This window comes from Corapipo altera, unplaced genomic scaffold, assembly GCF_003945725.1.
Source record: "Corapipo altera isolate COAL_440 unplaced genomic scaffold, ASM394572v1 61045, whole genome shotgun sequence".
NCBI classification, from domain to species: Eukaryota; Metazoa; Chordata; class Aves; order Passeriformes; family Pipridae; genus Corapipo; species Corapipo altera.
The window spans coordinates 1,278,079-1,298,160 of NW_020884975.1; the positions used below are offsets into that span (position 1 = coordinate 1,278,079).

Below are 20,082 nucleotides of genomic sequence, written 5' to 3' on the forward strand. Positions count from 1 at the left end.
AGCAGACAACAAATAACAAGATTTTTGTGATTCTTCTTTTTTTAACACAATTGATCATTTAAAGTACATCTGTTACTTATTTCTTTGCTTACTAGGCCAAATACTGAAGCAACAGGAAGTCCACACTGCTGTGTTGAAGGAGTTTTATTGTAGAGTGTGAAAAGTTGTCTGCCTTCCCAGTGTTTCATAATGTCCAGGAAAAAATGGGTCCATGAGTTAGGTCTTTCAAGGCTTCTACTGCTCTTCCCTTGAAGAGTGCTACAGTTTTTGCTTCTATCTCCGTTTTCAGTGTGTCCTGCCATGGCAAGGTCAGAGACAGGTTGAAAAGCAGTAGGCACTAAAGGGGGTGTGATATTTCTCTGGAAGGGAGCGTCACCTTCTCCAGCAGTGCTTCCCTTCAGGCCATGACTGAGCGTCTTGTGCCGTCACATCTACAATAGAGAAAGACCCTGCAACATTGGTTAGGCTCTGTCTCCTTGCCCCAAGTACTGTGAGCCTCAGAGAGATGCGTGGAGGCAGCTCAGCTCACAGCAGTGCCTCTGCGTCTCTCCCAGTGGATTTGCTGGTCGGCTTCCCTTTAGCTGGATGGCAGCAATGTGGACTCCCAGTGCCCTACATGTTAAGACTCTTCAAAATGAGCTGGGAACTGCCCCTTTAAACCTACACAGGGAGCTAAGTGGATCACTGATCTGCCTGTGGAAGTTCTTAAGTCATCAGCAGTGCGCTAGTGGCAATATTTTAATAACAGCAGGTTTGAAGTGACACTTAGGAACATTGTGTTTCATGTTTTGTTTCCCAGGTGAGGATCTCTTGGCTACTGTAGATACATGAGAAGCAGAGCGATATGTGTGCACATGTACAGCTTGTGCCGCTTTTCAAGTCAAGTTAAACACTGCTGTCTGGGATAGCAGCTTTAAAAAACTGTGTGTTCTGTTTGGCTGTGCTTCTGTGCTTTTTCTGTCACTTCTGGCTGCTCTCTTTCATTTAGATGTATACAGATCCAGTACTCCTGGTTATTCTGTGTATTTGTAATGTTTTGTTTTATTTAAGTAGATCTTGAGAAGTTTTTTAGGGTTTATAAAAGAGAATAAGTGAACTTGAAAACCAGAAAAGCTGAAATCTGTGATGTAAAACATGATTGTGTGTTCAGTGAGGTATAGAAACTGGTTTGTTGTTCTGCATCCACATGATATATTGAAGAGTCTACCTTCTTGGTATCTCTTCTCCTGGTACTCTGTAGACTGGCAACAGCTGAAGCTGAAATAAATGCAGAACATGCTGATGCTAGTACTGGTAGTATATGATGAAGGCAACTTTAGAGGGTTTTTTTTTTTGGTTGTTTTTTTTTTTGGGGGGGGGAGGGGGTTTCATATAAAGTTGTTTTTAAGTATTTACCAGGCTTAGGGTTGGGAAGCAATCATCTCCTGACAAAGGCTGATGAGAGTTTAGTCGCTGCTCCTGGTGATTTTAGATAAGCTTTTTTGAGGTCATACAGGAGCTAAACTTCGTTAATGCCCAGATTTCTAACGGGAAAAAGAACTACTGTGGTGGCCTTGATATATCGCCCATGTGTCCCACTGCACATTCCAGATGCAACTCTTGCCTTGTGGTCAGTAGTGTTGTTAGTGTGACATCAGCACAGGGTGTACAGGAGAGAGCAGACCTGTGGACCTTTTTGTGTGATGGACTGTGCTGCTGGGGGCCAGATTGTCCTCTAATGATCTCTACCAGCCCCAGGTGCTTGAATGTTCAGTCTCATAGAAACAGGATGACTGAAAATCCTCTTCTGTAAAAGTGCAGCGAAGAGTGAGCATGGGAAACATGAAGTGTTAGTGAGAGTTGATCTTAACCCATAGGGTGCAAAGCATTTTTATATTTGGTGGTCTATTAAAAATGGCAGTAAACTGCCTTCTTCGTGGGATTGTGAGCAAAGACAGGCTGGAGCAGGTTTCTCCACTGATCATATCTGTTTCTTCTCAGGAACAAGACACACATATCAAGGAAGGGAGAAAGCCTTCTGTGGTTGGTTTAGAAAATTTACTGGTAAAGAGAAGACAGTCTTGCTATTATTGTTTTGATGCAGTGAGTGTGTGCTGTCACAGACTTTTCAGGATGCTGCTTTTCAAGTGTAAAATTGTTCTGTTTAGAAGCAATTTTACTCTGCCCCCCTTTTTTAGAAATGTAATGACTATGTGTAAATCCCTCACAGGATGCAGCACTCAAAAATGCTTTTGGCTCCTGAACTATAGCAGTTTGGTTATGTGCCAGGCAGTTTCTAGTTCATAATTGGAGTGAAGATGCTTTTAGTGTTCTCATTACTCCCAGGCTGAGAGCATGCTGATCTGCATCCAGCCATCAGGTGGAGTAAATGTGCTTTGTTGTTTTATTCTCTTAGGAACTGAACAGAAAGAAACACTCAGCTTGACAAACTCATTTCAGTGAGAACGTGCAAAGATTCCCATACATTGGAAAAGGGGAGAAATTGGGGTTAGGAAGAGGGGAAGCCACGTGAAGGCTTGTAGGAAAGTGGGGAGAGAGAGGGTATCACCTTCGGCACTTGTTCTTATGCTGAGCTGGGGTATGCCCCAGCCCAGGACTTGCTACCTGGGAAAAACCCAGGAGGCACAAGGTGATGTGCAAGGATTAGAGCAAGGACCACTAAACCTGAGGAGAAGAAAAGCTTTAGGGCTGAAATGCCTGGTTATTGCCAAGCTAGAGATCTCTAAGCAGGAATACTGTCATGTTTAGGACCTCAAGGGGTATAACAGTGGAGTGGTCTGTATAGATGCACCAAATTCTCCTCCATTTCCTTCCTCAGTCTGATAAGTGACTGTACTGCTGTGTCCCCATTTCTGTGTCTGTTTGTATCCAGGTGTCAGGGCCCTGGGTACACTGATACGTCCTATTTGCTCTGAGCAGCCTCACCCGGGACCTCCATCCAACACCTCTGCTCATGTGCCCAGGAATCCCACTTCAGCTCAGCTCTGAGCCTTCAGTCCTGAGTTATGTTGTGGGACTTACTGATCCCTCATCCCAGCCAGTGCCGTGTCTCTGCCTGCTTAGGGACCCCATAGATTCAGGCCCTGGTCTGGACTTGACCTCAGGCCTACCTTGTCATCATGGACCAGGCTGCCAATCTGGGCTCCAGGTTGACCCTTGCCATGATCTCTGGGCCTGCTCTGCTCACCTTGCTCAGGTGCTGTAAGAATGAGACCCTAAATGGCAAGTCCCCTGCCCTGCCAACCAGGAGATCCTCCCCTCCCTTGGGGAGCAACCAGACTTCACTGCTCCCTAACACCAGGAGCCCAGAGAAAACAAGGGGTTCAGCTTCCAGCTGAGGATGGCAGTAGGAGAAGGGCAGTAAAGCTTGCAATATTTCTGTGTTAGCATCAAATTAATAAGCCCCAAAAGCTATTGAACATAGCTACCCTTCTCCTCTCTGCTCTTATTCATGTGGCCATGAATAAGTTCCACTGACATGTGACCTTGCTCCTTTTTTTCACCAGACGTGATGTCAGTGGAGTCCAGAGCTGGCATCAGGTGTCCTCTTTTTGGACTAGTTCCACATTTGTATCTTGTAAGCAAAAGTTAATGTAGCATAGTAATTTCCATTGTAATCAAAGTTGAGCAGTGATGTAGGAGCTGGCCAGTGGATGTGGCCTTGCAAGCGGTCTGTGATCTCCGCGCTAGAAATTTCTGTTCTCTGCATTCCAAAGAATGAGCTTCAACGAAACTGCTGGCTGAGGTGAGACACAACAGAATTGTGAAAGTAAAAAACAAACTGCTTCCTCAAAACATCAAGAATTCTATCTTGTTGGGATCTCTTTATCTGGGCAGGTTACTTGACTCAAGGTCATAGGCCCATTGCTTCATGTTTAACGTTTGCTGTGCAGTAATTGTACTGGCATTAGTATTGATGACAAGAGTTTCTCTAAGACCAAGACGATGTCCTTGAAGCAACTGGTATCTGGACAGTAGCAGATTTTTATCTCTGACTTGCATAAGAAGCTGCTTCAATGGAAGCAGCAATCCTGCAGTAAAAATCTGATCACTCTACTTATGAAATGGGCATCTGGGATACAAGATAGGCTCTGACCTCTAGTCCTCAATTCATGAGTTTTTCTTCATGTCTTAGAGAAGTGTTGGCTTTCAAAGACAATTCCATAGGCTTTGCTGTAAGTTTTTGATTGTTTCAGGTCCTTGTTAGAGTTTGTCTTCCTAAATCTCATCAAGTTGTGTGCTGATAGCTGTTCAGTTCATTGATGTCTTCTTTCTGGGTCAATTCTATCCAGATTCTCCCTGAATGCCAACCCTGATTTCTGCAGAGCTTGTCTAATAAATCTGTGCAGCTGTGATCTAAAGCTCTAATGATTAAAACCATGTATGTTTTCCTACAACTCTTGCAGTTCTGGAAGACTCTCTCATACTTCTCTTAGCTTGTTTTCTGTTAGGATTTAACGACAAGGTAATGTACTGTACACCAGGAAGAGCAACTGGCTTTGTGTATTATGGTTGGGGTAAATTATTTTGGTCTCCCTCCAAGCAAGGAGAAAGAGATTGTCTTTTTTCCTACTTGATGCAGGTTTTTTTGGAGCCAGGGATTAAGGTTCCATAAAACTGTGTCAAGTGGTGACTATTTTATCCCCTTGTCTGGATGAGACTAGTTGCATAAAAATACAGTGATGTTTCTCTTACAGAGGTGTAGAATTGAATTTGTAGTCCAAGGAAATACCTACTTCTGAAGCTTGAAATTCCACTAAATCTGGCATGTTTCTGTTGATAGTGGTTCATGGCCACTATTATTTCCAATTTTCTGGGGTCACTGCCTTCATAAGATTTATTTGTGTGGCTGAGAGAGAACACATGTAGGACAGATAATCCCATCAAAGTACAAGAAGAAAACAATACTTGATCCTTCCTGAAAGCATCACAGTTCCAATGGAATGCTCACCTGCCAATAAATCCTGTTCTTTTTTCTCTCAGGAGTGAGGGTGGATGTAACTTTTAGAATCACCTTTACACCAGGAGGCCATCCCAAGCCTGCTTCTCCCAATGCACAACTGAACACACTATTGTAGTGGTGGTCATTGGGTGGAGTTCTTGTCAGGAGAACAAACTTCTTAGACATAAACTTGGCTCCTTTTGAGGCCATCTGAGAGTATAAAGGGTTACAGAGGGCGGGAAAACCAGCTGAACTGGTATAGCACTATCTTCTTGTTGGCTTGCAGGGCTGGTGTTGTCTAGCTGGAGCACTGCCTCCACTTCCTTCCTCTGCGAGCTTTGATGTTTCTGCACTGGGGCGGTTTCTCACCATGAATAGCCAGATTTCAGAAGTTGTTACAGTCAGGGATGTTGAGTAGGTAAAAAAAAACACCCAAAACCCAAACCCATAACCTTTTTTTTCCTTTACCAGTGATTTTACACCACCCCATCCCTAAATAATTTTGTGTCAGGCTTTTCACAGCAGTTCATCTACATCTCCCAGAGTGTGCTTTGAAAGGTGAAATTTTGAGTGGCAGAAGTCTGTGTTCCATTAGGACACTATATTACTTCAAAGTGTGAAATAGAGAATAGAAATAGTTACCAAAATAAAGGTGATAATGCTTGCTACTTGCTGCCAGTCATCCAGTTGGTAAATCTAGAAGGTAAAAGTGTTGTTGTGATTCATTTCACAATGAAGTTGCAGTGTGGTGTAAAAGTAGGAATGTGCTTTCAAGTGAATATGACTGCCTATAATGTAACACTGTTCTTTACCTCAAAAGATTTTGCTTATTGCCTGCAAAGGAATAAAAGAGACCATTTAGCTTTTGTGTTTTAATTTGTGCTACACCAGGTATTCAGGTAAGATATGCTATTCAAAGGGAGCCCATGTTCTGTTGAGGTTATAAAAGCCTCCAGAAGATGCTCTTTTTATGTGTTATCAAGCATATAGCAAGTGTATTAAAATATCATTGCGAAATGGCTCTTCATGAAACTAATACTTGAATTAAATGTGAACCAGTCTGTCTTTCTCTTTCCTACCTTTGTGCAGTGTGCATTTGGTTAATCAGCTTTAAACAAGAAAGCAATGTAACCCCTTGAACTGTGTTACTATTTACAATGTTTGTTTTTTCATCTGAGTGCTAACCTAAGACAGTTTTATTTCTTCAAAATCACATGTGGGTTTTTTGTGGTGGTGTGATCTTGGACTGCTCTCCCTGTTTTAATGCTAATGGTCATAAATGCAGACTTGCCTCATTAATAAGCTGGTGTGACTTACTCTTTTGATATAGATATCCCTGAAGAAGAGGCCAGATACTGGACCAGAAAATTGGAACAAATAAATTCACTGGGAGATGATGAGGTAAATATCTAAACTGAAAGATTAACGTAGCCCTGAATGCCATATAACTTGCTTTTGTTCTTTGTATTGGATCTCTGTGATTGTTTGCAAAGTAAGATTTAACATAGTGATGCCTGTACCAGAAATGTAGCATTTTAAAAAAACCACGCACACATGTTGATGTGAACATCACTGAGTAAGAACATGGTGCTTGCTTAAAGCCTTTGATAGGTCTCTTTCCGTAGCAAGATAACGTACAAGATATTCTGCCAATGCGATGACTTCAGGAGATTTTTCTTCTGGAATCCTTCATCTGTTCTTTTCTGCTCCTTGTATGAGTCAGTTGTTTTACTGCGCAGATGAAGGAAAATAAGGTGGATTTTCTTTTTGACTGAGGACACACCAGTTTTTCGGTGGATAAAAATGTTTGGGGCAATCTCTCCTGCCTTCCTAGAGACTTGAGAACCTCTAGGAGTCGATGAAAAAGCTCAGTCTGCGATTAGTCCTGTCAGTGATCCTGCTGTGGTGCCTCCCTGGTCCCGTGGGCTGTAGGAGCAGTCCGTGCCAGGTACTTCAGCGAAGCAAAGGTGCCCTCTAGTGCTTCACTGAGCTGGTACTTGCTGACAGATACCCTGAGACTTCCCTTTCCCTACTGTGCCATTCATCTGCGTGCTAAGTGCATGCTTTTGTCAAATACCAGTACCAAAATAATCTCTCTGTATTTGTGACCTAATGGTCTCAAATTTATTGTGGCTGTTCTGTGTCACCAGTGAGAAAATGAAAAAATGTAAGGACACTTTTGCAGTGTCTGACTTAAGGTTATTGTCCCCTGTCTGCCAGCCACTCAGAATGGGGATGAGATCTTCATTGCATGTTCATCTAATTGGCAGCGACTTGTAGCTCAGGATCTTCCAGAGCCAGAGGCAGTATTCTTGTGTTTAACAGCATTCAGTGGATTTTTCTTTGTGGATGGCAGTTGCCTTTTCAGTGCACCCAGGTCACTTATGTTGTAGCAAAGGAATTCAGCACCTTAATTGTGCATTGCCTGAAGAAACACCTTATTTGCTCTAGGCGAATAAACCCAATGTTGTGAAACCAGCTGGTGGCAGGTTTATTTGGACAAATTAAATGACTGATCCTCATGCATCCGCTCTGTGCCACTCACCTTTACAGACCTCACCTTCTGGGCTGCAGAATCCCAGTCTGCACAGCGGTATTTATGGTGCAGGGCAACTTTGTGCCTTTATCTTCTTTTCTGTACGTTAGGTTCAGCTACCTCTGAGACAATGAATGAACAGACTAAGGCTGCACAGCAGTATTCAATAAGCAGGTTCATTTGGAGTTCATATGGTGTCATAAAAATACTTTCCAGCCTCTCTTCCTACAAACAATGCTCAGTTTTCATGTTGGGACTGCTGATAGCCAGTCAGGCTGATGCCTTAAAAAGAACAAACTGCTGCCATTTTGGGATCTCTGAGGATAATAATTCAGAACCCGTTGCTGTCCTGTGCTTCTGAAATTGCTCATCAACAGACTTCCTTTCACCGCTTTGTCAACCAGTCAGTGCTGTCAGATCTGGCAGTTCTTGTTTTCACAATCCTGATTAACTCAGTGGGTTGGCAGTTTGCTGATGACAAGACTAACCACCTTTCAGGATCCCTTGTGCATTTTAAATAGCACAGATTGGAAGATAACCACAGTGGAAGTCTTCGGGTTGTCACCTTCTGTGTAAAGAACTGGCCATTAATCCTTACCAAATCCAAGGAGAGACTGTCTGGTGGCCCTGTTTTGCACAGGCTGCAGCACCATCTTGCTAAGTTTGCCACTTCCTTTGTTGTCAGACCCTTTTTTCCCAGCAAAGACTGCTCTCATTATTTTGGTCAATTGTCCTAATTTTCTCGTATCTCTATGTAATACAAGATGGAATAACAAAATAAAATCACTGGCATTCCCTTTGGGAATGCTTTGATGCTGTAACAAACAGCTTTGTAAAAAGTCAAAGCTGGCTAATTGAAATACCTCTGTGTTCTCTAATTTATTATTAAATGAGATGAAAAATTCTTTACTTTGGATGTAAAGTGGATCACAGGAGAGTTTGCAAGTGTTGACTGGGCAAACATTGTGTTCCTACCCTGCCAGACACATGAATTATCTAACTGCTTCCATCTCCTGCTGCAGAGTTGCTGTGAGCCCACTGGAGTTTTGAGCTGTTTAAGCTGTGCTGGAGTGTCTAAATGTAAACAGGCTTATACTCAGTTCTGAGCTCCCTGTCACACTGACATGATGGTGTGGAGAATCAGGTCTTTTAGGTGTCTAATTTGAGGCCTCACAATTGATAGTAGGGGCCTGTGCTTGTAGTAAAGCAGATTTCACCCTAACAAGATGTGCACTTTGGAACATGTGATTTTAGCATGAAAAAAAGGACGCTTCTGGGACTGTGTTTATATTATGGAGAATCTATTATAGATATTATCCTTATAGATATTATGCTTTGATACTACCAGGTATATTTTCTCTTATGTGTGGCATGCTGTATTCTGAAAGCTGTTTGCTTTTTTATCCATCTGTGTTTTTTCCTATTTTTTTTTCCTCCCTTAGTACTCCTTTCAGGAGGAAGTCCAGAAGAAACCCTTGCCCAGTGCTGCCTCCCAGTGTTGTAAGTTAGACTTTATTTCTTCTCAGTATTTTTTCCTCTTACAGCGTACTTAATTTCCTTCTGTACTTAGTTATCAAGTGATGGTACATCAGAACAATATTTTCTTGCTAGAAATACTTAAATCTCTGTGCAGCCAGCAACTTTTGTCAGTTATGAAAAGCTGTGCTCCTCAAAATGCTGGTCTAAAGCTTCTGATGCAAGGAAGCAAAATTGAGTCTAACCTGCTGGAGTCCTTATGTGCAAAAGGAACAGCAAATGTGGTCAAAGTCACCTGGATTGTTAGACCCTTGTAATGATGCCTGTAAGAAAATGCTGAGGTTTTTTCATGTGACTAAGTCAGGCTCTTTAAACGTGTTATCTTTAAACATCCTGTGTTAAATATTATTTTTATTACTGTTTAATGAAATTTGAAGAGGCAGAAAGTAGATGGAGGCAAGTACAGCTGGTAGCCTTTTAACATGCACCAGAGGTTTGTGTACTTGATGTCTAATTTCTTTAATATTACTTTTCAATACTGTGTTGATGGATGGAAAAAATGCTTTTACTAATTTCTGCTTATCTCGTCTTGCATTTTTTTATGCTTCTGAAAACGTGGATGGAAAAATAACCTAGGAAATACTGTATCTGATGGTCTGCAAAATTAGATTTCTGAAACACTGCTTTTAACGTTCAATAGATGAAAGCTCAGTGATGTCTCTTGTGAATGTCTTATCTACTTTTGGCAACAACATTAATAAAATTCAAGTCTCATAATTTAGACAAATCTTTTATCCTCTACTTCAAATCCTGTAAGACTTGGATATTACACGTTGCAGGCTGTTTATCCATTAGGCTGATTATAGGATCTCCTCAAAACTGATAACATTAGGAAATGCTAATTACTGTTTACTTTTTTGAGTAGAATTAATTACTCTGTATAGTATTGTACTGTTGTCTTAAAAGAATCTTCAACAAAATATGGATATTAACCAATTGCTTAGAAAATCCAAATGTGCTGTGTAGCTGGAAAATGTACAAAGCTCCATATGAGAGTATTTCATCAATGCTTTCACTCTAGGTAACACTGAATGTCTCCTTCCTTTCTGAAAAAAAAAGTGTATGTAAAGAATAAAGCACTTTTTTTGTTTGTTTTTGGTTTTTTGTTGGTGATCTGTTTTGGGTGGGTTTCTTTGTGTTTTGTTTCGCTTTTTACATAGTCAAAAGGTCACAACTGATTTGTTAAGCCTACAAATAAGAAGCATTTTGGGAGAAACAGATATTTTATTAAATCATATTAGCATAGTGAGCAGAACTCCTGATGACAAAAGGTCAAAGAAAAGCTACCTGATGTGAAATGTCGAAGAAATTAACATATTTGCTGAAATTGCTTTCCTGGCTCTGTGCCCTGGACTTTGCTTCTGTTTGGGAGAGGCTGGTTTCATTGGCTCTTCTAATTATTGTGATGTATGGGTAAATTAGAAGGAATGCTTCTGTGTGGAAAAAATAGCCGCACCTATTCCCACAGCAGGGTGCTTTTACATCTACCTGTAGCCTGTTTCTCCCCTGGAGAACCAAATGGGCTCTTGCAAGCAGACACAGTGAAGAGCAGCACTGCAGCTGCCCTTTTTGTGCTGCCTGTTAACAGCATGCACCTTCCTTGAAAGTGACCTTTTACAATAATTAATTGAAGGCCCCTGCTTTGAACAGTAATGTCACAGAAGAATTAGTGTAATCATTCATGGGATTAAAACATCATTAGAATGGATGTTAAACATTTCATAGCAGTATGTGGTTAATGTATTTAAGAATTTTCAATAAAGCTCATGGCACTGCATGTACTTTTGCTTATTTACTGCCTGCAAGTATCTGGCATCTATGAATATCTGTTTACATGGAAAAATGTAAATTAGACATTTAATATAGAGGTACTCTTGAAAATGAACTCTCCCTGCATCAACCTGTGCATAAGAACCGTCAGTTTTCCTGACTAGCACAGTCCTTGGGTACTCGAGTTTAACCCAGAAGGTGCATTGATTGTATCTCTGTTGAAAGCTGACCTGACCTTTGTATGTGACAGAGGAGCGTAACCCCTTTCACACAGGAGCCTAAAATGTGCCCAGTACATAGTGTTCTTACTTACCTTGTGGGTTAATAATTGATAGCTATATTTTTAGATGTAATAAAAACATCCTCAAGAACACTTGCAAGACTCATCCAATTTTCCATCATGATGTGCTAGATGAGATATGGTCACTTCTGGAAGCAGGACACAATCAGCTGCACATCAGACTAAGGGTTTAAAAGGAGAAAGAGAAATGCTCACTGTAAATAGTTTTTGCCCCATGAGAATGTCTTCCCAATCCTAAAAAATACAAAACTGGTAAAGAAACCACACCTGATGCACTATAGAACAGAAGTGCCGCAAAGCACTTCATATAGGTTGCATTTAAAAAAATGGTGCATAACTGCACATGCCACTAGTGTCCTGCTTAGCCCTCTTGCAGGTCTCAGAAGAACGTTTTGACATCCTCGTTCTAGCTAGAGAAAACCTACTCCAGCAAGAAAGATCAGGTTCATTAAATAGAGAAATACATGTCCTCCTTATATGTTAAATTAGATTATACTTATGCCCTCTTCTGCTTCTGTACTTTGCAGACATGTCTGTTCCCTTTCCCCAACGACCTTCTCGTGGTTGTTTCCCTCCTCCTGCATGGATACAACTTGTTCTGTTATCCCCCAATGAGTACAGAGGGAGAGATGGTTGGAGCAGGATGTGGGAGAAGAGAGGTGGGCCCTGTCTGAAAGCCATCGTCTGATCTGTGAGGGTGGGGTTTTGTCTCTGGTTGTGTATGGGCTGCTGCCTTGGCATGGTACCATGGAAAATCTCAGCCCAGACTAGAAGCTCCAATTTTTCCAGAGATTATTGGGCTTTCAGGTCCACTTTCACAGTCTCAAATGCTGTTTTGTTCTTAGAAGAGTCTGACCCGTAATTTCTGAGGTAATGCGGTATTTAGGCTTCCTACCTATTCTTAAATGAAGCAGGTGGTTCTTCTAAGCCCTGCTGATTTTGGCACTCCTGTCTCTTCCTTTATCGTACTTAACCATTTCATTTTTACCTCCCGACTGCTGTGCTTCCCTGTATATTTCTCCTGCCCCAGAAAGACTGCATGCTTCCAAGTGATTTAACTTTCAGTGATTCCAAGCCATAAGCAAAGCACTATAGAGCCTATGGATCCAGTTTTGTTTGCCTTTATGTTAAAGGCAGTCATAATTCTTCATTTTCTGATACGTCATTGTTGAATAACTGAAGCATCCCCATATTAGCTTTTACTAACAGCCTGAAATTAAATGTAAATTAAAAAGAGACCCAAGGTTTTATTGTCTGAAATTCACTTTAAATGAAGCAGATTGAAGAACCATTATTTGATTATTTTGGCATTGAGTCAATAAGCTTTAAGTTATTTATTGTGGGGAGTTACAGATATGTTTTCCTTGTATGCTCAAAATCATTTCTGGCACCTAAAAGTCCATTATAATCCATACGTGAGTCACACTGAGAGTGTTTTAAATGCAGCTCTGACTTGGATCAGTCACAGTCCAAAGTGGGATGAGAAAGATATTCTGCATCTTTGCAAAAAATGTTTGGCAGACGTGGTTAATATCAGCTACTGTAAATACTGTCCTACACCATTTGTCAGGGAGTTTACAAATCTGGAAGAGAGCAGATTTGTTCAGATTCTTAGGAATGATAACCTAAGGGTCACTGAATCAACCAGTTCTGTCTTCTTATCATTGACTGATAATCTTTCTGAGAACGCTTTATTGTCACTTTTCTTCATATATGTTTTTCTTCCATTTCCTTTAGTGCTTTGCTCTGTAAAATCCCTGGTTACCAGGGCTGTGGTGGATGGTGGTTTTTTGTTTTCCTTTTTTTTTTTTTTTTTAAAAAAAGGGGGGGTAGTTTTGTTTTGTTTTGTTTATTTTTTTTATTGTACGTTTTGCTATTCTTCTTTTTCATCATCAGAAGGTGAATCTGTTGCTTGGCTCTGGATTGTGTGTTGATACCAGCAACAAAAGGAGAAAAAACTTCTGATACACTGTTATACCACCAAAAGAACCAAAGCCAGCCTGTGCTTGGTCTGCCATAAGATGAGAGAGAAAGGAGCAAGATTACATCTGTAAATGCTCTCTGGAATGCGTGTGTGTGCACATGCATGCAGGAAAAAAAATGCTGCAGTTTTGTTTTAGATACACAAGCAGCTTTTTATCCACTTAAAATCTGGCAAAACGTTTTATAGACATCATAGGAATGGATGGCATTTTTTGCCAGATCAGTTTGTTGTGTTGACCCTTTTCTCCCATTAATACTTGAAGAAATCTATTTCTGCACAATATATAAGGCAAAATTCTTCTAATACCTACACATTCACTACTATTTCAAAGGTACCACAAAGGCTGACTTTGAGAGGTTTCGTTCCTGATGCCCTCTAGTTTTCTTTTTAGGAGCTCAAATTCCACTGGTGCCTCAGGAAGGCTTGTGCATTCCTCTGAATAGAGGGACTCTAATGCTGAGATGATGTTTTTTTTCCCTGGTGCTGGTGAGGGGTTTTGTCTGGTAAAAAGCGCAAAGATTGCCCTCCCAGGCCCTGACTCCCCAGGAAGCCCTGATCCCATCCACACTGATGTGTGGATGTGATGATACTGTGGATATTGACATCTTTCTGCTGACATTAATGTGCCACTGGGTTGGGGGCATCCCACCCTGCTGCTGGATGAACTGACTCTTTGTCAGCAAACGTGCTGAAATGACATCCTATTGAAAAAAATTTTTTCTTCTTCAGTCATGATACATAAAAAAAAGTGATCTGCTATACCAGTATCTCAAGGCCAGGCAGAATCAAAACACTTTTAAGCAGGCCACAGCTTGACCCTTTTGATTGTTCATAGAGATGTATGATGTGTGATAGTGGAGGGTCAGGCAGCATAGTTGTCTGAGATTGCTGGGAGGTGACACAGCTGCACAGCTCTCCTTGCTGTAGAGGTGTGTGCTATACATCTAGATTCTTGCCTTTTTTTTTTTTTTGATAGTTACCAGCCTGATTCTGCACCTAAACAACAGAGGTCAGCAGACACCTATGGCATCTCTAGACCAGGCCAGTTTGGGAAGGGTGAAGAGGAAGTCAGTGATTGTTTTACCCTTCTCAAGGGTGGGTGACAGTAAAGATCGTGCTGCAGTCATTGAAAAACTCCAGTAAGAGTAGAACTACTGACCACAGTGCAGTTACAACAGTCCTCAAAAAATGTTTAGTATAATTCAAAACAATACACGAGTGGCTATTTTTAATTTTTTTTTAATTTAAGCTGAGACGAGGAAAAAACTGCTTTAGCCTGTGCAAGGGAAATCATTGTATGAGCTGTTTTGTGGTCATTTGGTGATGGGCTGGGAAAGTGAGTTCCTGGGCTTCTCTGCTTCTGGGTGATTGGCAGCTCCCGTTCCTCCTTGTTTGGGATGAATCCCCTCTGGGAGACTTGTTTTCTTGTGGCGTTGTGGTACTCACTGTCAGGGCTGGCTGAAGGCGTGATGGATCTGCTAAGAGGAACACAGATTCGAGGTCTTACTCCAAAGTGCTTGCCCGCAGTTTTAGGGTAAAAATGCCACTTCGGGACTGGATATGTCTAGGGAAAAGTACTTGGGAAATGAAATTTAACAATAAAAATAATGGCTATATTAGGAGATTATACAGTAAAAAAGTTTGACTTACTACTGAACTCCAGAAAACTCTAAGGCTTTGTTTTTGCTGCTGATCCCCTAAACATACCTTTTTTTAGTTGTTGTTTTCCTAGAGTATGGACTGCATTCTGAGAAGCGGTGACAAGGAAATAAAGCTTTTAGATAAACTCCAAATGTAAAGCTCCTACTGAAATTCTGAACATTGCTAATACTGATGTGTGTCTTTGTAAGCAGTGATCAAACTGCAAATGATCAGTTAAACTCTGTAGCTTTCATAATTTTTCTAGTGCTCTTCATGAAAGCTGCCTTTTTTTTTGTGTGGACATTTTAAGGACTTTAAAACTTTATTAGTCATCCTTTAATGTCATAACAATAGGAGGAAAGTAATTTGAATTTTGCTGCCACTGTGGAATATAAACTTTTTAAAAATTGGACTAAAGATTTTAAACTGATAGAAAAATTATTGCCTGACTTTATGCACAAGCCATAAATATGTGTCCTTGAGCAACAAGGCTTGTACTCAAAGTCCAAGACTGAAAATCAGAAGGAAAAAAGGCACCAAATCTTGTATCCCAGCTGCTGTAGAACATTATATTCCTCTTTGCTATTATGCATATATAGGTAGTGTTAGGTGATCCACTATGGTCCAAAGTTGTATCTCATGAGGAGTATATAAATCTTTTGCCAGTACTTGTGTTTACATCTCTTAGTCTGTGTAAAATTTTTAAGACAAGACAGCTCTGCTAGATATCAATGCAGTGATAGAAATGTTACAGTTTTTCCATTGTAGATAAAATTAGGTGGAGCTCTGCCTGATTCTTTTGCTGTGGTTATTAAAGAGTTGCACAAGCTTGTAATAACTTAGTGGGTACTCTAACTTGGTGGTCCAAGCCCTTCTTAAATTCTCAGCTCTCAATCTGATTCTCTTTAGCCATAGTAAAGGTGGCCATAAGGGCCCTTTCATTTAGTGAAATAAAATACTCCAAAAGCTCAGCATAAGCTGAACGTGGTGAAAAAGAGGGAGTAAGAGGGGAGTACTCTAATGTCACGCTACAGTGCCTATCCTTGTCTCTGTCAGCTCCTTTTAGCTCTTTTCCCTCATGTGCTTTCTCATCTCCTTTTGTGCAAAGGCCTTAGCCCTCATCTGTGGTGTTCCAAAACTGAACTGGAAATAGTGGTACTTGTTATGAAACCCTCTTGGTCATCCTGCTTACTGAAAACTTGACTTCCTTCTAAAAACCTCTTCAGTGTATTTTTGGTATTTGAGAAGCTTATTCCACTAAAATACCACCTGTTTAGTATTGGGAAGTGTGTTGAACACTGGAAGAATGAGGATTTCTATGGAATCTGAGACCTGGCACACTCTGTTGAGGGAATTAGCCAAGGGAAAAGGAGGTTTATTAAACCTAGAAAAAAGAACTGACCAGGACTTTCCCAGCTCTGTTTGTATTCTATAAACAGTATTTTATTCGCACCAAATATAGTGCAATATCCTGAGCTTTGTTTGCTTTTATAAACTTATTTAGATGATTTCTGTCTGTGCTCAGCATGGGATACAACAGGGTAATTAAATAATTCACCAGCATGACTGTAAGCAGTGGACAGCAGGGATAGTAGGTGCCAGCCACTCCCAGAGACTTGTAAACAGCAATGAAACAAAATGGCACACAAGCAGTCAAATTAGACTGCATTAAGAACTTGGAATATTCTGCTTTTCTACAGTGTCCCTGCTGATCCAGGCTTGACAGTGTGAAGTGGGGAGGAGGAGTTCCTCCTTGAATAGTTGCATAACTGAGACACAGAACAAGCATATGTTATGTTCAGCTAACTGTGGGAACTTAGATGTGCTTTATAAAATGTGTTAATGACAAAAATGTTGTAGCTTCCAAGGCACCAGGCTGCTGGCATTGCTTAGTCCTTAATTGGAGGTTTATATGAAACCTCATTTTTTGAGTACTGAAACTTATGAATACAAAATAATGTGATAACCGAGACACACACTGTTGGTATTTAAGAGCACATGGAGTAACCAGTCTGACTTGTGTGTATCATCTATTCTAGTGTAAATGTATGTTGTTGTATGTCTTTAGAATTACAAATTTCCAATTTTTATCTGTCCAGACTTCTTGATGTTTTTAATTCAAGTTAGTACAGGTTTAAATTTGTTCCTGAAGGTGATCTGGATGGGATTTTTCTTAACAAATTGAGGTTATGCATGTTATTTTTATGAAGCAGAAAAACAACTTGAAAAGGCTAAAAGGAAATTCTGTTTTCATTAACCTTCAAAATATCAAGACTGTCAGCCCAGGTCTTCTGCGATTATGCTGAAGGACTGAGATATATACTGTTAGCTCCTGAATCTTAAATGAAGTAGCATATGTGTTGAATCTTTAATAAATTCATCTTTTTTTCCAAAATGTTAGACGCTGAAGTGAAGTGAGTGTTAGTAAAAACAAACAAAAGCAGAGTTTTGAGCTTCTGCCTTGCTCTCTGTTACTGCATCTCTTTCTGTTTGCTGCTGCAGTATTGTCTTCCAGTCGTTCTCTAGTTGTAGCACGCCCTGGTTAGCCAAGACACAGCTTCTCAGTGTGGAACTTGCAGGGTAAGGAGCTGGTGTCTCATGGCAGCCACCCTTCTTCTCACCCTGCCCTGCTTGGCATCAACTGATGTTTGGGCATGGAAAGTTTGTGGAACTTGGTAGCAGTGAGGTGGCCAGGTAAGTAGCTGGTTCAGGGTTATCGCTGTCAGTTTGTGGACTCTTTGCCTGTGGGAGGTGGTAATGTTTCTCCTCCAAGAGCAGAGGAAGAGAAAGGTTCATTTTTAGCACTTGGTGGTTTTCTCCTTGTTCCAGTTTTAAACAATGACTTTCGTCATTGGTTTGTGCCATCAGGCCTTTTACTATCTAGGAAATAAGGGCTAGGAACAGTCTGAGCTTGTTTCAGGGGTCAGGCTTTCCATTTTCCCTTAAAGAGCCACTCATTCCCCCCCACACAGATTGATTACAGTGGTTTGTGCAGAGGCTGTCAGTCTGGGTGTTTTGTCTTTGTGAAAGTTGCAGGACAGGTAAGCTCCATTTCCTCTGTGGTTTTTCTGATCTGCATACTGGTTTGAGAAATTTATAGTATCTTCTGCTATTTCTTCCCCAGTTTCCTTGGGATGTTACATGTGCATTCACTTGTGAATAATGACATGGACTTCACTAACAAGTAGCCTGACTGCAATGATGTTCTCTCACAACAGAGTTTTTCTGGATCTTTAGTATTGATCCAGATATCTGAATGTTCCTTCCTTTGCCTCTTACTGTTCACCTGAGATACAGACTTTTTGATGGAAAGATGTGCTGGAGTTGCTATTACATGTGTTAGTGGCTTGCGATTTTCAGGAACGAGATGGACGAAAGATATTGTTTGACTTATACATTAATAGGAAATTATTTTCTCTGTAATGGGAACTGTTGATTACAGCACATTAAAGCTCAGTGCAGGGTTCTGTCAACATCTTGCTTGTTTTTCTCAACTTTTCCCCCGTATTTGTCTCTACTGCCTTTGCTCTCCCAGCCTCTGGTTTCCATACCCTTTCTACTGGTTGTTTTCCTTTCTCATCTCTCTTTGTTGGATGTCTTTTACTTCTGTTTTTTTTGACAGCTTGGCTGTGTGTTCCTCCTTCTTCACTCTTTTCCCCCTGAAATACACTCAGACCTCTGTCAAAGCTGATATTTAGGAATCCATGGATTTTTGTTGCAGTGAAAAACAAGTTTGAGATGACAGCCCTGTGGTCAGGGTCGTGTAAACACTGTCAGGTGGACACTGGCAGGTTTCTGATGCCTTTGGATACATCTTCATCTTGCCAGCACAGCTGGCACTGGTGCATTGTCCAAGTGGTGAATTGTCACACTTGCTGCTGTGGACCAGAGACATGACATTTGTCTTGTCTCAGGCTGTAGACTTCTGGTGCTCAACTCGATGGACTTTGCTTTTTCTCACTTGTTAAGTTCTGTGAACAAGAACTTCTGTAAACAGGAGAGGAATAACCCTTTTATACTCCATGGAAACTGCATTTATTGAGCATTATACCAGTTTAATATGTGGTCTTTTCTAAATCAATATGATAAAAAATATAATTGAATTTGTTCCACCTGGTCAGGGCTGCTTCCTTTATTGACCAAAGCAAACATACATGTGTTGGTTGTTTTTTTTTTCTCTAACTACTCTTGTAGGAGCCAGAAGGCAGTGACCTACCTTTGAAGCTGTAGCAGATAATAGAAGTGTCACTTTAAGCTGAGCAGTGCTTGTACCTGTGCAAAGCACCACACGTGTGTCAGAGCGTAGTCCAGGAACACTGAAGTACTGATGTGTATCTGAGGAACTGCACTGCTTAGTAAACCTTTTATTTCTGCGAAGAAAGTAGCAGTCTAGTTGTAGCTCTGATGAGAGAGAGGGTGAAACCCTGATTTGCTTTTTTAATTTTCTTGGGGTAGTCCACCTTTGTATCTATTTTTCTTTTTCCTGCTCACCTTTTCTTTCCCTGTAGATTTGAAGTATCTACAAAGCCCCTCTGTAGTACATGTACCTAGGGACCAAACCCTTGGGAAACCAAGTTACTCATCAGGACTAATTGTTGCTTACTTAAGTACTAGTTCAGTGGTGATTTTTTGGGACAAAGATACTTTTTTTTCCCAGAACTGTTTTTTGCAATTTTAGCTAAAAGCAAGAACTCGCCCACTCTAACTTTGTGACTCTTGTTAATGAGTGCAGTGTGAGGGATATGTTTAATCCTCTGAGCTGTCACCTTCTTGGTAATGTGTGCCTGGCTGGTGGGTAGAGATGAGGCTGGTAGCCAGGACAGAAAGCTCTTGCTTGTTCTCTTCCTGCAGGTGAAGAATTTGTTTATTGTCTGCTGCACTTGGCCCATCAAAACTCCTGTAAATGTCACTTTTTAAAGTGTTTTTTACACATAGTCTTCTAGAAATGCTGGGTCTGAAGTGTTTCTTGGAGTTGCAAGTTGTGTGCATGCTTCTGAAGTGCTTTAAGTGTTGCATGTGCTAGTTTGTTGCCTCCATTGTACTGAGTATGACCTTGAGGTCACAACATGGGTATTGATAAGTAATAACTTGGTTGTCTTACCAATTTACAGTTCAGCTTTGGCATGAATTTGTTGTCACCTTCAATTTTAACAGGGAGAGATTTGCTTACTGTTGCAGAATTAACTTGTGGCCATTTGCATCCCTGGAATGTTGTGAGAGCTCTTAAGTTTTTCACCTAGGTGTTTATCTACCTAAGAAAGTACTCTACACTTAACACTAGTTTACATGCGCACAGTTTTTCATGCTGTTACTACTGGTGTGGTGCTCTCACCGCTGGGTTAACTTCGTTCTTGAAAGGGGGCAGAAGTGGA

At 40.8% G+C, this 20,082-nt stretch overlaps 1 protein-coding gene across 4 annotated transcripts in view; it reads left to right on the top strand.

Moving 5' to 3' along the window:
• The window catches only part of UNC13B (unc-13 homolog B), a 208,517-nt gene that overhangs the window by 35,798 nt on the left and 152,637 nt on the right, over positions 1–20,082 (top strand). For all 4 annotated transcript variants that reach the window (XM_027665364.1, XM_027665365.1, XM_027665366.1 and 1 more), the window contains exons 6-7: positions 6,273–6,343; positions 8,921–8,978. In XM_027665364.1, coding sequence (XP_027521165.1) covers positions 6,273–6,343; positions 8,921–8,978 — 129 coding nt within the window. The remainder of the gene's footprint in view (positions 1–6,272; positions 6,344–8,920; positions 8,979–20,082) is intronic.